This window comes from Xenopus laevis, chromosome 3L, assembly GCF_017654675.1.
Source record: "Xenopus laevis strain J_2021 chromosome 3L, Xenopus_laevis_v10.1, whole genome shotgun sequence".
NCBI lineage: Eukaryota > Metazoa > Chordata > Amphibia > Anura > Pipidae > Xenopus > Xenopus laevis.
The window spans coordinates 82,679,414-82,700,928 of record NC_054375.1 but is presented as its reverse complement, the minus strand read 5'-3'; the positions used below and the strand labels follow the sequence as shown (position 1 = coordinate 82,700,928).

The window sequence follows — 21,515 nt, the reverse complement described above, 5'->3', positions numbered from 1 at the left end:
TATGAAATCAGTTTAAATATGGTATAGCAACGGTCTACTATTTTAGTTAATGTAATAGATATTAACCATGCTGCACAGAGAGCAAACAATTCTGATTACTAGTGAATGTATATTTGTCTTTCTATTGTTCATATTATTGTATAACATGTTTCTTTTCGACTTAGTCTTTAATAGCTGCATGGATTTCATATGGAGTAGATCTGGAAAATAAATATAATGCAGGCACAGTAAAGAATATTCCAAGTGGGTATGTATAATATTGCTACTTTCTTTCAAAAGAAAAAATATATATACACATAGAGCTATTGTATCCTTTCAGCAAATGCCATCTTTTTTTATGCTGCGTGATATTTTTGGCTTCTGGGTGAGCTATAACATGCACATTATGGTCAGTGTGCAGCAATTATACCCACATTATCTAAATGAGTTCACAATTGTATTTATGTTACTTGTGTATTACAAAGATCAACAGAAAATGATTTCTCTGACATTGCTCACAGTTTTATGTTTGTAATTACAGGTTCATACCACCCATGATGCCAGATGTGAGCATGTTTCCCCAAATTATTAGCTCTGCAATTTCCATTGGAATAGTGGCATATGCTGTTGCTGTATCATTGGGAAAGGTTTTTGCCACCAAATATAACTATGCAATTGATGGAAATCAGGTGTGTTTTAATTAGTTGAACTTAGGTAGGACAACAATATGAATAGAATATAAATATGATACCTGATACTATACACCACACCCAGAATTACATGTTAGATCACTAGGGATGCGAGGTCCCATCCTATGGCTAGTTGACCTGACCTTATGGATTTGTAGTGCTTACCAGGTTTTTGTTTTAGTCGGTTGATTGGGTCAGCGTTGGTTCAATCATGTGTTGTCAACATTACTCCAACTTAATTATTATAAAAGCTTGAGTTAAAATGAAAACAAAAAAAATTTAGGTATGTGTAATCTAGAGATTTGTGGGCGCATATATAATCTAAAAAATGGCATAAACCTGGCCAATAATTTGTTATTTGCATCTAAATAATAATGAAATCTATCAAAAATGAAATATTTTAGTATAAAATATTTGTGCAAACTTCAAGCATTTTACTTATTTTCATCAGTAAGATGTTTCCACTTATTTTTCAGTTAATTATTTTTCTATAAAATAGGCTCCTTGTGTTTTATTGAAACTTTGGAAACAGGAAAAATAATTGTCTAATTTATTATAATTATATATAATTCAATATTTTAAAATGTTTTTACTGGTTCGAATTTCCATTAAAATTAGTTTTGTCAATGATATATACACTTCCATCTCTTATTCACAAAAATATAAACATATCTGCTGCATTTACATCATTCAGAATGTGTCCAATCATATAATTCACTGACTGACAGCTACATCTGAATCACCTCACATAAACTACTAATTGAAAGACTGAACCTAATTGATCTTTTTCTTATAATGGAGGCATACAATTTTTAATTTCCCTGGTAAATATAAAATAATAGATGTATGTAATCATGTATATAATAATGATACAGATATTAAAGTATTTTCACAATTTTCCAGGAATTTGTTGCATTTGGGGTCAGCAATATATTCAGTGGGTTTTTCTCTTGCTTTTGTGCCACCACTGCTTTGTCTCGAACAGCTATTCAAGAAAGTACTGGAGGTAAAACTCAGGTATGTTCTCTGCATGCTGTGTTAAACTAAAGCACTTCATTTATAGTATTATATATGATATTATATCATTCTTGATCATAAGACTATGTAAATATAGATTTTTATATTGTGATAATGCTTATTACAATAAGGGACCTATTCAAGTATCTTACCAAATTGCCATATATATCATGAAATATAACGCTTTTACATCTTATGCCTTGAGCCACCATTTTGTGATGGTCTGTGCGCTTCCTCAGAGATCATGTAACAGGAAATAACACAGGCTCTAACTGTAACAGGAAGAAGTGGGAGAGCTCTGTCCATTTATTGGCTGATGTAACCTAGCATGTTTGTGTGAAGCATATGAGAAGGGAGCTGCCTTGAGTATTCAGCTTGGCAGTTTCACTATTTACGATTACCCAATGGCACATATTACCAGAAAGTATATGTTTATGAAAATGGTTTATTTATTTATGCTTTACATATGGGCTGGCTTATGAAATACATTTTTATAGAGACATGCAATGTCCAGGGGTATAGTTTAACTGAAATAAACCATATAAATAAAAGTTAATGACGTTTTCTATGTTTTTAATACACATTATCATTTATATTTAAAACACAGTACATTTTACTAGGCACTAATGCTAAATACCACTTAACTTTTAAGCAGGGACTTCCTTTCTAGTGTGTCTTTTACAATGTGGCACTAAATCTCTGTATATTTATTACTATCAATTTGTATAATAATATATTCTCTGTCTATACTTTTCTAAATTGTAAAATTGTACACCGCTGTGTATTCTAATAGCTCTTTATACATTTATAAAGTTAGATACACAAAAGGTGATACATTTCTTCTAAAAATTAGAAGAGAGCATAGCATTTTTAGGGCATATAAGCATATACAGATGGTAGGTTTAATGGGTCAGAAAACTGCTTTCTTATGTTTCTCTTAGCCCATGACACTTAGGAGCAGATTTAATAATTTTGGGGATCACAATTTGCCACCATTCATGTTAATTGGGGCAAAGTTGAACTGTGTTTTTCTTGTTTAGATTGCTGGTTTGATATCTGCTGCAACTATTATAATTACTATGTTTGTCCTTGGCCAGTTTCTTCAACCTCTACAGAAGGTAAGTGGTATAGATGAACACGTCTTTTCTCTATCTTTACTTTTAGTATCAAACTGTATTGGTTGGACATCCAAAGTATTCTATTACATTATGACCAAATAATGGGGCAGTTTTATAGAGTTTGTAGAGAAAGCTTTAGGTGAGGAAAAAGAAAAGTGCGACTTTATACCAAGAAAAAAGTACTACCTAATAATTTGTTTTATACTTGAGGAAAAATAAATAAATGAATAAAAAACAGGTATGAAGTTTGCTACAGGACAAATTTTTATTATTAATAATAACACAATAATAAAAAGTAATTACATGTATGATTCTGGTTTGTAACAGCAGACCTGTAAATTCTATCTGCTGATTGGTTGCTTTGGGTCACTAGAACTTCCTTAAACATTTCTTCTGTTATTATATAAACTTTCCCCAATAATTAGGAGAAGAAATATATATTAAAGATCTAATGGACAAGCGACTGGCATAAAAAATGGATTTCCAACTTACTTAAGAGCTGAAGAAACACTTCCAATTGACTCCGCTTTTATTTTCAGTTATCACAGTTTTTTTAATACACATCTAAAAAATTGTAAAAAAAAGATTTTGCAATTCATGAGCTAATGTAAGTGCAATTTTTAATCAATCTGTTTCAGTTCAATAATGATATTGTTTAAAAAATAAAAAACTGTGGAAATCACTTACATTTTACTTTGATATAGGTATGGGACCTGTTATCCAGAATGCTTGGGACTTTTTTGGGGTTTTCTGGGTTAGGGGTCTTTCTGTAATTTGTATTTCCATACCTTTAGGGGCAGATTTATCAAAGGTCAAATTTCGAATTGATTTGAATTTTATTTTACTGTAATAAATTTGAAAGGGAGTTTATTTATGAAAAAATGAATGAAAAAATTAGAATGTTTAAAATACAATCGAATGGGAATGACCCCAAAAATTTGATTTGTATTAGAATTAAATACAAACGAAACTCGAATCAAATTTTCCTCTGCAAAAAACTCGAATGTCAGGAAGGCTACTGACATCTTCAAATGGGTCAACTGACCTCTGCCATTGACTTGTAAATGAATTTGGCAGGTTTAAGGTGGTAAATATGCAAATTAGAACTGTTTCCATGGTCAAAGTGTGATACCTAAATCTCACATTAAAATTTACAATCAAGTTGGTGCTTTTAAATTCGAATTTGTGGGTTTTTTCAAATTTAAAAGCACCAACGTGAATGGAAATTCAAATGATTTATTACACCTCGATCATGGAAACAGTTCTAATTCGACTATTAACCACCTACCAGGAAAACTCAATTTGATTTGAATTTTCAGGTTGAGACTATTCGATCGAATATCAGGTGGTACCGTTTTTTCGCAAATAACCTCCCATCAAGTTGTGTGTATATTAGAGTAAAAAAAAATGTGCATAAGTTTGAAATTCAACCTGATAAATAACCCCTTAAAACATTAAATAAACCCAATAGAAATGTTTTGCTTCCAATAAGGGTGAATTATATCTTAGTTAGGATAAAGTACAAGGTACAGTTTTATTATTACAGAGAAAATCATTTTTAAAAATGTGAATTATTTGACTAACATGGAGTCAATGGAAGATGGCCTTCCTGTAATTCAGGGCTTCCTGGATAACTAGTTTCTGGATAAAGAATCCCTTACCTGTACTTTAGGGACCACAAATGGAAAATGGATGATATTGTCAAGAAAGTTATATTTCATATGAATGTTACATAAACACCTCTCACCTCTCACTGCACTGAATTTCTTTAATTGTAACATATTAAGGGGCCATTCACCTTGAAATTAACATAAATGTAACCCGACATGGAAATTACACCATCCTGACAATAAAGCAATTTCAGTGCAAGTGGTGTAGCAAAGCAAAGTCACATTTGCACTTGCTTTAAGGCATTGGATGCAATGAGGCTGGAATTATGGGGATAAATGTGGTGTGGTGGGTAAAAACCATGGTGACTTGTACCCAGTCACACTCTGCACACACTACACTTTGCAGTCATGAATAAGCCATTACTGTGTGTGGAAACACTGTACAAAAATGGTTTTTAAATCATATGGACATGTGACCATTTTATTAGGAAATACAGTGAATTTAGTACCAGTGACTAGAGAGGTTTCTAGGTAAAAACTGCATTAATCCAACTGTTACTTTTAGAAAACTGAATACCTTAAAAATAAATTTACATACACTAGAGTCTTATAAATATCTTTGCAACACTCTTATAAAAACAGCTAAAGTTAACAGCTTTATAGCTAAATTATAAGAAACGGCATTGAATTCAATGGTATATTGTATAATAATACCCATCTAATGCATAGGTTAGTGAATTGTGTATCACAGCAGAGCTTTGTTGTCTTAGCTAGTATAATTCTCTACATATTTAAAATTAGATTTGTATTAGAATTAAATACAAACGAAACTCGAATCAAATTTTTTTAAGGCCTGAACTGCACTAGAGATTTTGGTCGCTACAAAATCTGCTGCAATTAAAATCTAGCATATAAACTCTAACAATGTGTTTCAAATAGAAACAAAAGTCTAACCAACTTTGTGACAATTGTGTTGTCTTAAATAAAATCTTTCTTTTAGTATGCAAAGACTTCAATATCATCCAGTTAATAGGATGTGATCTTTGATCCAAAAAAAGCTCCTGTATGGTTCAGCCACCACATTATTCTATGTGACCAATGACTCTTATTATGTATACATAACATAATTATGTCCCTCATGAACATTATCTGATTCTAATTTTTAGTCTGTACTGGCAGCGATTGTCATATCCAACTTAAAGGGGATGTTTTGGCAAGCTCTGGATATACCTCGTTTGTGGAAACAGAATAAGTGGGATGCAGTAAGTGTATATATTAATTTTATCTTCAGAATGTATTATTTCTACAAAGATATCAACAACAACATGTATTACCATTTTCCTTGGGTGTAACATATAAAGGTCCATGTATAAATGTATAAATGTTGGGTGGGAGCACCCTCCATCCAAGGGAGAAACAAGTGATGGTTTTCGTGGTGTTAAACCTCGGGTTTATGTGTAATGATGTGGGATCCGTTGAACAAGTAATCAAGTCAGGTAGACTCCTGGAGACACTTATATTTGGTGCCTAAATGCTTCAGTAGTATATGGAGTAATTGGGCAGACTTAATACGTACAAGATTAACAACCAAGATGTGAGTTGTTAATTCATAGCCAACACAGCGACTTTGCGATCCACCCCTAACCTACAGAACAAGTTTTTATCTATGCTTCTATTACTTCTACATTTAGAGGCCCTTTTATCAAAGGTTGAATTTCGAATTCATGTGAATTTTTTTTAATTCGAATATACTCACAATTCATCTGGGAGGTTATTTAAGAAAAATTTGAATGTCTAATATTTGACCGAAAATTTGAATCGTATTAGTTTCATACGAATCAACTTTTTCTCCCAAAAAAAACCTTGAATGTAGGAAGGCTATTAACATCTCCAGATGGCTCAACAGACCTCTGCCATGGACTTGTACATGAACTTGGCAGGTTTTAGGTCAAATTAGAACTGTTTCCATGGTTGAGATGTAATAAATCCCACATTCTAATTTACATTCGCAAAAGGGGATTAAAATTAGAATGTGTGAATTTTGAAACCCCGAAAATTCGAATTTACTATTCAACCCTTTGCAATTGGTCTTCCTTTTTTAGTTTTTGCTTTTTTTATTAGTTTTGATTCAGCTGTTCACCAATTTGGAATGTTAACAGCTATCTAGTTAGCCAGCTAGTTAGCTATGGGCCACGTTCTCCTTAGTAACTTGGTGTATTAAATTCTTTTTACAGGCTATCTGGATCTTTGCATGTTTTTCAACCATCATTTTGGATCTTGATTTAGGACTCTTGTGTGGATTAATGTTTGGATTATTTACTGTAATTCTACGGATACAGTTGTAAGTAGTTTTTGGATATAATGCTTGTTATTCAGTCATGTGACTCAAGATTTTTTATAGTCGTTTATATGTTAACAATGGAATAGTATGATAATAATTACATTTGTAGTTATGCATCATGCGGTGCTGTAGGGAAAGTAATTTCAAAAACCCTAAAACTAATTTATTTAATTTGAACTTTGATAGAATTGATCTATGGTTGTGTTCAGGGGTTTCACTAAAACTCAATCAATCCCTAACAAATGGATCCAATATGTTCATCCTTGAACTTCTATTGCAGATATACATGCAAATGCAAATTGCATTTCTACGGATTGACTAGAATCAGTTGTTTTCAATAGATCATTAGTACATGCTACACAGTGTTTTCAGGGCTCTTTTAAGGCATTTAAATATGTTTAGTCAATTATCCCTGCTTGTGTTCTTTATGTAAATCTGTACTTAAGCATAGATATAAAGGCATTACTTAATATACAAAAATCAATGTGTTGATTGCCACTCTTTTTTACTCCAGTATAAGACAAGACAGGAAACAAAGGCAACAACTTTGAATGCTGTCCTGTTTGCAAACCTTGTATACATGTTGCCCCTGTTTTTGCTGGTGGCAACAAGGGCAGGGCAGAAAAATGAGTATTAAATAAATGATAACCTTATTAATGAAAGGTCACAATAAAAGAGATTTTGCTTTGAGGTGTGGAAAAAAAGATATGCAGTGAGGACACTGAAGTCAGATATTATGTCCCACATGATGTCATGTTGGCAGATGTAAAAATGTATAATGAATAATACATGGTAAAAGCATGGTAAAAGCATTCAGACATACGCAGCAAATTGAAAAGAAGGATTTCAGGTCGACAATATTTGTGTTACCTTCCTCTGGATCATCTACATCTTCAATGAGTGGCTTGTGCGCTATATGTTGCTCCCCTTGGATGGTGCTCCCGGTGGCCTCAAAGCAGGTGCTTATTTTTGATTTCCTGGCTTGGAGGCATGTTTTGATTGTATAAAACCAGGCTGACTGCCAAACAGAGCCCTGTACACTGCCAGTCCACATAGGGGCTAACAAATGCCCAATTACAGCCATTATTTAGCCCCCCAGGATTTTTTTTCATGCTTGTGTTGCTCCCAAACTCTTTGTACATTTCAATGTGGCTCACAGGCATAAAAGGTTGGGGATCTTCAAAGAAGTATGTAGGACCATGAATAAAAGAAATGCTGAATATCATGAATGAATGCTTGTTTTTTCATGTTCTAGGATGAAGTTCTCCAGTAATAAACATGTTCACTTTTTTGTATCAGTATAGGTTCTTTTACACTTTTATGATCAGCAGCTTATTATTTTGTTTGTAGCCCCTCTTGTCACTCACTTGGAAATCTTCCTGGAACAGAAATCTACCGAGATCTCAAGAAGTACAAAAATGTATGAATTTATATTTACCCTTCTCATTTACTTTCCTGTGTTTAAATTTTTTTACACTTTTCTGTGAATTCACTTTTGTGAATTCTACCTCAGTTCTAGGAAGGATATTTGAATAAATTTCCACTCTTTACGTTTATAAAGAATATATAAGGTGTATGTTGAGTATATAAGGTGTACGTTGGTTAGTATATAAGAAAAGGGATTTAATAGAAATGTGTGAGCATGGTATGCAGTGTGATCCTCCTTGTGGCGTTTAAAGGAGAACTAAACCCCAGTTAATCAAAAATCCCCAATCCCCTTCCTGCCATTGCCCCCCCACCACCTGCTTTCTACCTCCATAGTACCTTAGTTGAAAAAGTGTCCCTGGCATTGGAGGGAATGGGATGGGGATTTTTGATTAACAAGGGTTTAGTTCTCCTTTAAGCATCTCGCTGCTTGCTTCCACAGACACCGGACCCCTGGTCTGGGTGCAAGATATTTTCACAGTTACTCTTCTGTTCACACGACCCAGTCACCATTGCTTTGTGTGCTAGAGGGAACGAGTGAAGGCATGCATATGCATTTGGGAGACAATTGGAGAGTGGATAGCCTAGGAGCAAATCTGTCCCTGTATGTGTTTTTCATTTATTTTTTCTTAGTTTTGCTTGTCGTTTACACATTTTACTAATTGATTCATAGTGTTTGTAATAACTTACACAGGTCGTGGAACAGGAAGGAATTAAAATTATTCGGTTTTCCAGTGGTATTTTCTATGGAAATGTCGACAGCTTAAAAAATGGCATAAAATCCATTGTGAGTATGCAGTAATTTTAACGGCTTATTAATATTGCTATTTAAATCTTTATGAAAATGCTTTTAAAGGATTCACAAAATAAGAAAAAAAGATATAACTCCAGAATATATGTTTAGTGAAGATCAGTGCTATTATTTGAGGTTAGTAAATAGCAAAACCCACATGCTTTTGAAAAAGGGGCAGTTCACCTTTAAGCAGGATTGGACTGGCCCGGAGGGACACCGGGAAAAAACCCAGTGGGACCTCGACCCTCATGGGCCCCCATCCGGCCAGACCCCCTCTCCCGTTATTTGGGAATTTTTTTTTTTTTTTCGTTGCCGGGCAGCGCATCTGTGCAAGCGCGCCGAGTTGTGCCATTTTGTGCATGTGTGTCGCGCTGTTAGGGCATGTGCGCAGAGCTTTCCTTCATGCTCAGCACGTCACAGTAGGGAAGTGGGGGGGCTGAGGGGGGCCCTGCCTTTAAGTTAACTTTTAGTATGTTATAGAATGGCCAATTCTAGCAACTTTTCAATTGGTCTTCTTTATTTATTTTTTGCAGTTTATAAATTATTTGCCTTTTTCGTCTGACTCTTTCCAGGTTTCAAATGGGCTTCACAGACCCCCATCTAAAAAACAAAAATGCTCTGCAAGGCTACACATTTATTGTAATTGCTGCTTTCTATTACTTATTTTCTATTCAGGCCTTCCTTAAGCACATTCCAGTCTCTTATTCAAATCAATGCATGGTTGCTAGGGTAATTTGAAGCCTAGCAACCAGATTGCTGAAATCACAAACTAGAGAGCTGCAGAATAAAAAGCGAAATAACTCAATATTCACAAATAATAAAAAATTCTTCCTTTCAGCCGCAGGGCATCGCAGGAGTAGATTCTGTCAATTATTTTGAAGGGGGCTGTACTCACACAGACGCATCTAAGTGCCAAATACAGGTTGGGACACAGCATGTTGCATGTTGCATTTCACCTTCGGCGCATACATGCGTCTGTGTTTGTGCAGCCCCCTTCAAAATAATTTACTGCGTCTACTCCTGTGTTCCCCTGTGGCTGAACTGAAGAAAGCGCAAGACAGGGAAGTAAAAACACCCATGTGTAAGGGCCCTAACATGCACCATGTTGGTCTGTGTGTAGACAGTATGCAACTTTGTGCCAAAATCCCCTCTGTGATCTCCCCAACACAGTGCCTGTCAATGCAGACAGAGGAGCAAGCGGAGGGGAGTGGATCAGCTGTTTACACCTGTAAATGTGTAATAATGGAAAATTGCATTTATTATTTGTATCCTTTTATCCTGCAATACTTCACACAGTGTTTTACAGAGATTCTTGGTCTTGAGTTATACTGAGCATTATGTATGGTCTACTCTTCCATTTATTTTTGATTATATTTCTATGAATAGATATTTTCATTAATCAAACTTGTATGGGTTTTTTCTTAGGTTGGATTTGATTCAGTTAGAGTTTTCAACAAGAGAGCGAAAGCAGAGCTGAAGATAAGTGAGCTTATCAAGAAAGGACAATTGAAAGTAACTAAGGTGGGATTTTATGTTTACCCTGTCAGACAGATATAGTAAATATTACAGTACTGCTCAATATTCTGCTACAGAGCTGTAACTACTTCAGTTAATCCTGTAGCTCTCTTACAACTTATTGTATTCAATTTCATTGTTGCATTTGTATTTTTATGATGTATTGTACATTTCTGTATATAACTAAGGAGAAAGAAACAGATTTGGAGCCCAGGCAGGTGTAAGTTTTGATTCCTGGTGAAAGTGTATCGCCCCTCAGGTCTTGACCAAATCAATGAGGCACTAAAAGACTTAGCTCTATGGGGGAAGGTACACACTTTGCCTGCCCAATCAGTATACAACACTGCATGCAATTAAAAGTTCTGTGTAATAATATTATTATTACAATAATAAATATATATATATATTTTTTTTAGAATGGAATTATAACAAATACATTCACGGAAGATTCAGAATCTGATGAAGAATCACAACAGTTTGAAAATCCTCAAAACAAAAAGGAAGAAACGGAATTCCAAGTAGACTGGAATTCAGATCTACCTGTATTAAATTCTGTTCCTAAAGTCTTTATTCACAGCATCATTTTGGATTTTGGACATGTCAATTTTCTTGATGTTGTGGCAGTGACATCCCTTAAACTGGTATATATTTACATGTGTTATAGTCTACTATGTAGCTGTTACAGGACATAGAGTATACTATAATGTAAACTTACATATGTGTGTGTGTATATATTGTGAAAGTTGGCATTGGATGGCAGGTATATATCCCCATTCCATAGGTTTTGAGCCATTCCTTTAAGTGTAACCCCTTTTAGGGACACCACAGGGTTAACCACGCAGACGGGTGGCTGGACATCCAAGGGTGTGAAAGTAGGAGTTGCACTGCTATTCATCTGCTTAAATGTACTGAGACCAGCCTGTGTGGTTCTGATAGAGTATTGGAGACTTTTCTGCTACAGTAAGCGAAATTCTGTTGTGTTCGACTTTTGTTAAATCCTGATTTGATCCCCAAAAACTTGCTGTAAAACTTGCCCTGCTTAGATCATTGTCAATTTTTTTTATAGTTTTTTAATTATTTAACTTTTTCTTCTGACTCTTTCCAGCTTTCAAATGGGCGTCAATAACCTCATCTAAAAACAAATGCTCTGTAAAGTTATTTTATGTTATTGCTACCTTTCATTGCTCATCTTTTTATTCAGGTCCTCTCCTATTCATATTCCAGTCTATTATTCAAATCAATGCATGGTTGCTAGGGTAATTTGGACCATAGCAAACCCATTCCTGAAATTGCAAACTGGAGAGCTGCTGAATAAAATGCTAAATAACTTAAAACCAGTCTGAACTATGTGTAAGGGCTCTTACTCATGAGCGTTTTTACCTGCGCTCCCCTGCGTTCCGTTTTTCGGCCGCAGGGGAGCGCAGGAATAGACGCATTTCATTATTTCAAACGGGGCTGTACTCACACAGGCGCATGTAGGCGCCGAACGCAGGTTGAGACGCAACATGCTGCATTTTTCCTGCGTTCGGCGCCTACACGCGCCTGTGTGAGTACAGCCCCATTTGAAATAATGAAATGCGTCTATTCCTGCGCTCCCCTGCGGCTGAACGCCAAAAAACGGAACGCAGGGGAGCGCAGGTAAAAACGCTCATGAGTAAGAGCCCTTAGGCAGAATAATCATGCGCCTAGGGCACAGTTGGGATTCAGTGTTCTTAAAAAGATCAAAGAAGGTCCAATTTTTTTTCCACAGCAGTAGCTGTTTCTTAATCAGGTCAATGAAAAATGTGTTAGGCTTAATAATTTATAAATGCTTGTGCAGATATGTTTTTCTTGAATATTTACCTTAATGTTAACATACAGTTTATTGCAATACGTTTCCAGAAAAAATGCATTTTATTATAATTTGATTGCAGATTTTAAAAGATTTCAGAAGAATTGCTGTCGATGTTTATATTGCAGGATGTGATGGTATGTATTTTGTTATTATGTAAAGAAGGAAAGACATATTCTTGGGGGGGGGGGGGGTGCCAAATTGATAAGATCCCCAACCATACCGGTTCTCTTCATCAATGTAAATGCACACGCTCCAGGGTACTATCCTATTTGCGTGCTATGCAACCAACTTCTTGGGATCATTGCTGCTGCCTTGGTGGGTGTGCAAAACTGCTTTTTGTTTTTAAATACAGCTTTTATTCTACTGTGCATACTAAGAGCTCCCATAAGGGATCTCTGGGCAGGGCGCTTCTCCCTAGGATAGTACCCTGGATCAGGATCTTTTTCAGAAAAGAAGAGCACTGGCCCAGGTTCTAGTGTTTAGCAAATTGGCATTTCCACTAAATAACTTTCCCTCTACCTTAAGCCCTGCTGGTTGCTATAATTTTTCCCATGTTTCTAGCCATATTTCTTTATGGTGCAGTATGCACTCATATTAAGTAGATATGCATGGAATATAAACAATTTGTAGCAGTATTATTTTCATTTTGCTGTTATGAGGCATGTATATTTGGAGTACACATTTTGGAAATTATGTTCCATCACTTCTAAAAATCTAATTCTAAAAATGATCATAAATCTTATTTTTCAGATGAAATTTTTGAGAAACTGGAAGTATGTGGCTTCTTTGAGGATAACAACAAACCAGACATCTGTTTTCTGTCGGTCCACGAGGCTGTAATTTACATATTAAACCAAAGAGAGTTCTGTAGTGATCAAAATTCACTTGGCAAGGTGACTCTTTTTTACAAATCAAATTCTGAAAACCTGCTCATAGTTCTTCTATGCAAATTTTATGCAAGAGGAAATTGCTTGCTGTCTGAAATAACTTCTAATGTTTTGATTTATAATAACTGACAGTTATTCACTAATCCATGTTTTATTAGTGAAAGTCCTATGTATGTCCTGTATGTTGTCTCAAAAAAATACAGTGGCAGGGTAAACCTCCCAACTGTCCAGTGTTTTGATTTTGACACTGGGCATTCCCGAGTTTCCCTTTGATGATCTGCACCAATGTCAGAAAATGATACAACGTTTCTAAAACCTAATTAAACAAGAGGCTTTTTTGCAGAGAGCCCAAAATACTCAGCACCTGCACTTAGATACATTTGTAGCTATTTAAGATAAGCAAATATACAATTGTAACTATTTAAGATAAGCAGGTCTCTTGGGAGAACTAAGATTCACAGCTCCAAGGGCAATTTCACCTTCATTAGCAAAACTGTAACAACACATAAAATATGACCATAAAACCTCCAGAAATGTGTTCAGACTTTCCATAACCTGCCAAATTTTGTAAAATAGACTTGGTATTTAGGGGGTGTAGCCACAAAATGGGCATGGCCAAAAATGTTGCCGTGTCAGAACTTTTTGTCCTTTTTTCCAGCTTTCAAATGTTGGAAGGTATGGCAAGTGTAAAAAGCAGATCTAAATGCTTAAAGGGGACCCGTCACCCAAAAAAAATTATTCCAAATCCTGTTTTATCATGTTAGTTAAGCAAAATGAACTTTAATTACACTGTATAAATTATCTGAATCTTGTTTCCTTCAGTCTGGGAATTAATAACTATAGAAAGCAGGCAGGAGCCCTTTTGTGGGCATTGTTATTAAGACAAGCCTGGCATCATCTCAGAATCTTGTTTGTGCACCAGAATGGGGGACCTGATGTCCATCCCCATGCACTGGCTATACAATTAAATGGGAGAAAGCAGTGACATCTAGGAAGTGCTGAATCGAAAGTAAAACTAATTGCTTGCCCCACCTCTATGCCTAAGGCATAGAGGTGGGGAAGGAGATATTTGATTGACACCCGAGATTTTTAAATGAGTTTAAAACAGCTATGAACGCTTTAGTAAAAAAAAGAATTCAGATTTCATGTATAATTTGAAAAGGGAGCTGAGGGAACACGGGAGCTACCATCACCTCAGGGTTCAGATGCAGCAGCACTCAATTCAGAATGGAAGGCAGGAAGCGCAACTACATGGAAGTGTGAAAAGCAAATTTGGATGCAAACACCTTTAATGAAAGTGGTTTTACTCACTGCGGGGAAGAGTGCAACTTGCCCACTGTGTCTGCAGACAAAAATGAACCCTCAGATCTAGGTCATATTTTTGTTTTTATAAGTTATGTTTATAGATGTGTTTGTGATAAGGACAGGTATGTTTGAAAGAGGTGACTTTTGTAATCATGTGTGTTTTGAGAAGAGTGTAAATACATGACCAGGATTTTTCTCTCATAGGCGGCAGTTGTGAAAAATGAACATGTTAGTTCATTAGAACTGGATCTACAGGATGAGGTATAACTTATTTACTATAAATACAATATCCAAAATGAATATTATAGATCTATAGTGTATGGTGCATGCAAAGGAAATTTAGGGGTTGATTAATCAATCCTCTTTTATTTTTCCTGAGTGGTAACATTACCAAGGGGCATTTAATACTCACTGGGAAAGAACAATTCGGACAGGTGATAGAATTGAGCAGGGTTAACCACTGAATGGTGTTTGATATCTCTATGTAGTCAACACATTCTGGATGTGTCAATCTATTAAAAATGTTCCTATCCGTTCAGAAATATTTTACTAAAATGGGAAACCATCAGACTGCTGGGAAGCATTCAGGGTTTCCCAATTCAACATTTTATAAATCAGCCTCTAAGGGTCATAGGACCAAATATTAAAAAATATTGCTTTTTAGGGTCCAGAACAATTGTGCCTCCCTGTCCATGGCTAGCATGCAGAGCAGTGTATAACATTGTTTATTTTCAATTACATTAATTTTAAGCACTGATTTCGCTTACAATTCGCTCTGGTCTGCTGGCTATAGGTTTGGAAGAGTGGTCACAGTCTTACAGATATTGTAACCCTTAATGAAATTGGTGTAATAGGAATAAAGCAATAAAGGGAGTTATTGCCTGTTTAGCTCCCCTTTTAACCTAATACAACACTATGTTTCAAGGGCTGGTATCTCAAGGACTTGTTACAAAATAAATCATTAAATTAAAACTAAAATATTTTATAAGCAATATAATATACTATTCTGTTACCCTGTAGTATATTTGTTTCATGAACCAAAACACAATTTACATGATTAAGCCTTTTTGTATCAGTGCTGTATCAATGATGTGTATGGTTTGGACCCACTTGGCTTAGCAAATAATGTATCATTAAAATACAGGGCTCAAAATTAATCAATTGCCTTGAACACCTATGAGAAAAATGAGGCATATTGTACATAGCTCATTGTTTGACACTGATGTTTGAAAGAACATACCAAGATGTCTAAGAAGCCCTTGAGCAAATTCAGGGCCATAAAAATCCCTTGTAGGGCTACATATTACCCAAGGGCCTCTAGGTGCAGTGTCTTGCTTAATTTCAGCCAGTTGAAAATACTTCAAGACTGTGCCAGGCAACTCCTTTTGACTTCATCTGGATACACCTAACAGCATTGAGATTTGCATTCTAAAGAAAACTGCCTATACTTGCAGCTTTTGGCAGTTTCCATTGAATTCAATGATAGCCATCACGTATGTATTTGTCCTTTTCTCTGACAGCTACAATAAGCAGGTGGAGAAATTTCACAATATCCAAAGAATAGAAAAGAACCCCCACTAGAACAGACTAAACTCAGGCAGTCACAAAGTATTATTGACACACTTATTTATAGTTAGTTAAATATAGAACAAATTAGGTAGTAGTTTTGGGACAACTCCACCTTCTCTTTTTTCATTTTCCTCCTTTCCTCATGAATTTGAGCATTGATTTTTAGTTTTTATCCTATCCAATGGCAGCCTAGTTAATTAACGAACCGTATTAATTAGGAAGGATTACTAAATTCATTCAGCACTGTAGCACTTTATAATCTAATGTATTCAATATTCTCATTTTAGTCAATCTATTATAACTATCAACTTATTTTCTTTTAGCATTACTAGTAATTTAGAAATTGGTGATCAATTTTGGTATCACTTTATTAATTGCCGAATATTAATGTGGGAAAGAAGAAACTTGGCCTTTCAAGCTCCTCACTAATAATCCTTTGCACTGCACTTTATAACTTATTGCACAGCACTTTATAACAATTTAATAAGTGGCATATTCAGCCTCATGCACTGATTAGTGGTGTTTATTCAAGTGTTTACTATTTAACTAACTATAAATAAGTGTGTCAATAATACTTTGTGACTGCCTGAGTTTAGTCTGTTCTAGTGGGGGTTCTTTTCTATTCTTTGGATATTGTGAAATTTTTGAATACTGACTGCAGTCAGACCTCCACCGGAATTAGAAGGATAAAAACCAAGGGGTGATTCGTGTTTGTATTCAGGTGGAGAAATTGCCATGCATGCCATTAGCTGAAACCAAAGCAGGAATTATCTAAGCAAAAGGTTGAAAATTAGCAGCTATAAAAATGATTTGGGTTGTTCTGTGTTATAAGCAAAAAACAACTATACTAACAGTCTCTGAATTTATGTAATTGATGTTATGCAATAAATTAAAGCTATTTGCTTTTCTCTTATTGGATTATAAGGATATTTTAAGCCACCAAAGGGTTCCATCAACATGTATGCGAAAGCATGAAGCTGAACTCCATGGAATTCTGAGGAGACTTTTAATATCCTCATATTTTACCACAAGGGATGCATTTTTTTTTTATAATACACATGCTTTAGTGAGTCATGTGACACAAATGACATCACAGTATTAATTATAACTAATAATAAATATCACTAAGTGCATTCCACAAATGTGTAACCCATATGATCTGTCAAGTAATGGCACATACAGTTCACACCTCAGGCTGTCCCTTGTTTATATTATATGTACTTACTTCTCTGCACTGGACTTCTTTAGAAAAATTGCGAAACTAAATTCAAATCTGATCAGGCCAAAAATATTTCTTCATTTTAATGGATATGCAGAGTAATTCTTAATTTTTGTTTGCTTTTCAGGAGAACAGAGCATGTTCCAGTGTTTCCAGTATAAGAAGATCTGGATCTTCAGGACGATTGTCTTTAGGCTGAACAAATAACCTTTACAATGGATTCCAAAATGATATTAACCCTCTGTAAAAAAAAAAAACTTCTAAAGCAATACTTTTTGCTACAGTAACCTAAAAAAAGCTATATTAACAGATGTCAATACTAAATTACTCAGGTTTTTAGTAGAATATTAAATGGAGAAATGTACATGATAAGGATATAAGGAGTCACTTGTATCCCATATTCAGGTAACAGAACCCTGAGGTGACGTTTACTGTTTATTTATGGTACAGAAAATATAGATCCCTCAAAGATTTATTTTAAAATATATTAAAAAATATGAGATGATGAATATACCTTAAAATTGATTGCAGTTTCTGTGTTTGTAGATGTATAGATACTTCATTTATATATTAAAATACTCTGATTTGAAGAGGCTTGTCTCGAAACATTTGACCCTGCAGAAATAAACAAGCATGGCTGTGCAATGGAATAGAATATTTTAAGTATACGTGATATATTTTGTACAGGTGATTATAAAATACTGTCATACATGTAAAGTGTAAATGCTAAAAAGTATAGATTCTAAAAAGATTCTAAAACTTAGGATGTTTGGTTCAGTAATGTATATTAAGAAAACAGGGCTGTCCACCTGGAGGCCCATGAATTGCATATGGCCCTCCATCACATTATTATGGCCCTCAGACTGCCTTATTTACTACATCATATTAACTACAATATATGACCTGTTCACCAGAATGTTTGGGCTCTGGGGTTTTCTGAATAACAGATTGTTCCTTAATGTGTATCTTCATACCTTAAGTCTACTAGAAAATCATTTATACGTTAATTAAACCCAATGGGCTGGTTTTGCTTACAATAAGGATTAATTATATCTTAGTTTGGATCAAATATAAGGTACTATTTTAATATTATCATTTTGGATAAAGGGTTTCCAGATAACGGATCCCATACCTGTAATAGCAGTATATGCAACATTTTATAAAACAGATTGCATGCAGTTGGCACTTGACGCAATTGTTTGAATTCAGTAATCAGCCAATCATAGGAGTGTTTGGCGCTTGTGTATGTTTCAGCTGTGGTGTTTAAAGGGTTGTGAAGTCTTACAGATGATTAGAAACAAAGATTAAGAAAAAAATGGAGTTAAAATTCCCACATGCTGTCAGACTTACCGAACCAGGCGGAACCACGGATGAGGAGAAGCTGAAGCTGGCGTGGTACGAAGGCAACCCTTACGGCTCCCCCACTAATACACCCTTGGCTGGGGACTAGGGAGACCAATGGGGGTGTAGTATGGGAGCCTGTGGTTAGTGAAGTGTAGAGTCTTGTGCCGGGAAGTACCGTGAGCGAAGATTCAGGATACAACAGTACGTTGAAAATGGCACAGCGGTTTGGGTGTAATGCCACAGGAGTTGGTATTTCCCAGTAGTGACGTGAAGACAGAAGTGGGTAGCCAGCAAGTAAACAGGTTCAATCCGGTCAATTAAACACGACTTAGTTATAAGCAGGCAGAGGTACAGACGCAACAGTCAATCAAGGGTTAACCACAGACCGTAATCAGAGGCAGGCAGAGGTTCGGCAACAGGAAATCAGTTCAGCAAGGCACCAGGGTTCAAGCAGAGGCGAGGTCAAACGAGAAGCAGAAGTCGGCAACAAGGAGTCAGAAGATCCAGCGAGGTACCAAGGGTTGTCACAGAAGAAGAGTCGAAAGCAGTAGCAAGGGTCAAAACCAGTATTTCAAGTTGAATAATTCAAAGGCTTCTTACAGCAGCTTAGAGCGATGTCCGAGCACTGAGAGGAATTTGGAACGGACAGAAATACCAACGCCGGCGTCAGATGCTGCGCACGTTTGGCGCGCTTGCGTCGGCGTCATTACGTCGCGACGGACGCGCGCCCGCGTCGACGCGCGTCCTCCATGATGACGCTGGAACGCACGCTGGAACGCACGGACGTGCGCAAACGGTAAGGGCCTGACATTGCCCCCCCTTAGGAGCGGCCTCTGGACGTGAACTTGAGAGGGTTTGGCTGGAAATTTTCGATGGAAATCTTTTACAAGGTCAGCAGCATGAAGATGTGAAGCGGGTTCCCACGAATTTTCTTCTAGCCCATACCCTTTCCATTTAATTAGGTATTGAAGCTTCTTGCCTCTAACCCTGGAGTCCAGAATGGATTCAACTTCATATTCCTCGTGATCTGAAATGACAACAGGATCAGGAGCAAAAGATCTTCTCCCCAAAAACTGGTTCGGAACCACAGGTTTTAGTAATGCTGTATGAAACACAGGATGAACCTTCAAGGTTTCTGGAAGAGCAAGTTTGAAAGCAACAGCATTAATTTTCTGAATGATCTTAAAAGGACCAATGAAACGTTGGGCCAGTTTTCTAGAAGGACAACTAATCTTGAGGTTATTAGTTGAAAGCCAAACCTTGTCCCCCACCTTAAATCCTGGATCCGGAGCTCTCTTCTTGTCAGCGAAGAATTTATATTTTGACTGAGCTTTTTGCAGATTTTGGCGAATGGTCTCAATGTTAGATGATAAAAACTGAAGTCTCTCTTGAGCCGCCGGAACTGAAACCGTCTGACAAATCCCGGGAATCATCGTTGGGTGAAACCCAAAATTGGCAAAAAAAGGAGACTGTTTGGTGGAGGGGATGAATGGAAGACGGCTTTCCGAACTCGATATGGACACTACGAGTATCTGGTTATGCCGTTTGGGTTGTGTAACGCGCCCGCAACGTTCCAACACTTCATTAATGACATTTTTCGGGACATCTTGGACTCTTTTGTTGTGGCATATTTAGATGACATTTTAATCTATTCTTCCTCTTTAGAAGAACACCGCAGACATATGCGGGAGGTTTTTTTTCGTCTTCGTGCTCTCTGGTGGTTAAAGCAGAAAAATGTGTGTTTGAGAAAGAACAAATTGAATTCCTGGGCTTTGTCATCTCTACTGGTGGTGTGGTCATGGATGCAAAGAAGGTTTCAGCTATCCTGGATTGGCCAATTCTAACATTGAGACCATTCGCCAAAATCTGCAAAAAAGCTCAGTCAAACTATAAATTCTTCGCTGACAAGAAGAGAGCTCCGGATCCAGGATTTAAGGTGGGGGACAAGGTTTGGCTTTCAACTAATAACCTCAAGATTAGTTGTCCTTCTAGAAAACTGGCCCAACGTTTCATTGGTCCTTTTAAGATCATTCAGAAAATTAATGCTGTTGCTTTCAAACTTGCTCTTCCAGAAACCTTGAAGGTTCATCCTGTGTTTCATACAGCATTACTAAAACCTGTGGTTCCGAACCAGTTTTTTGGGAGAAGATCTTTTGCTCCTGATCCTGTTGTCATTTCAGATCACGAGGAATATGAAGTTGAATCCATACGAAGGCAACCCTTACGGCTCCCCCACTAATACACCCTTGGCTGGGGACTAGGGAGACCAATGGGGGTGTAGTATGGGAGCCTGTGGTTAGTGAAGTGTAGAGTCTTGTGCCGGGAAGTACCGTGAGCGAAGATTCAGGATACAACAGTACGTTGAAAATGGCACAGCGGTTTGGGTGTAATGCCACAGGAGTTGGTATTTCCCAGTAGTGACGTGAAGACAGAAGTGGGTAGCCAGCAAGTAAACAGGTTCAATCCGGTCAATTAAACACGACTTAGTTATAAGCAGGCAGAGGTACAGACGCAACAGTCAATCAAGGGTTAACCACAGACCGTAATCAGAGGCAGGCAGAGGTTCGGCAACAGGAAATCAGTTCAGCAAGGCACCAGGGTTCAAGCAGAGGCGAGGTCAAACGAGAAGCAGAAGTCGGCAACAAGGAGTCAGAAGATCCAGCGAGGTACCAAGGGTTGTCACAGAAGAAGAGTCGAAAGCAGTAGCAAGGGTCAAAACCAGTATTTCAAGTTGAATAATTCAAAGGCTTCTTACAGCAGCTTAGAGCGATGTCCGAGCACTGAGAGGAATTTGGAACGGACAGAAATACCAACGCCGGCGTCAGACGCTGCGCACGTTTGGCGCGCTTGCGTCGGCGTCATTACGTCGC

General features: G+C 36.6%; 1 protein-coding gene across 4 annotated transcripts in view; it reads left to right on the top strand.

Annotated features, from left to right (window-relative positions):
• Positions 1-17,891, top strand: part of slc26a4.1.L (solute carrier family 26 member 4 gene 1 L homeolog) — a 35,613-nt gene extending 17,722 nt beyond the window's left edge. For 3 of the 4 annotated variants that reach the window (XM_041585219.1, XM_041585217.1, XM_041585218.1), the window contains 14 exons: positions 165-247; positions 521-668; positions 1,572-1,685; positions 2,726-2,803; positions 5,580-5,675; positions 6,648-6,754; positions 8,105-8,174; positions 8,874-8,966; positions 10,398-10,493; positions 10,904-11,128; positions 12,401-12,455; positions 13,072-13,214; positions 14,718-14,774; positions 17,429-17,891. In XM_041585219.1, the coding sequence (XP_041441153.1) occupies positions 165-247; positions 521-668; positions 1,572-1,685; positions 2,726-2,803; positions 5,580-5,675; positions 6,648-6,754; positions 8,105-8,174; positions 8,874-8,966; positions 10,398-10,493; positions 10,904-11,128; positions 12,401-12,455; positions 13,072-13,214; positions 14,718-14,774; positions 17,429-17,500 (1,437 nt within the window). In that variant the 3' untranslated portion in view covers positions 17,501-17,891. 4 annotated transcript variants of the gene reach the window in all.
• The last annotated feature ends 3,624 nt before the right edge of the window (positions 17,892-21,515 follow it).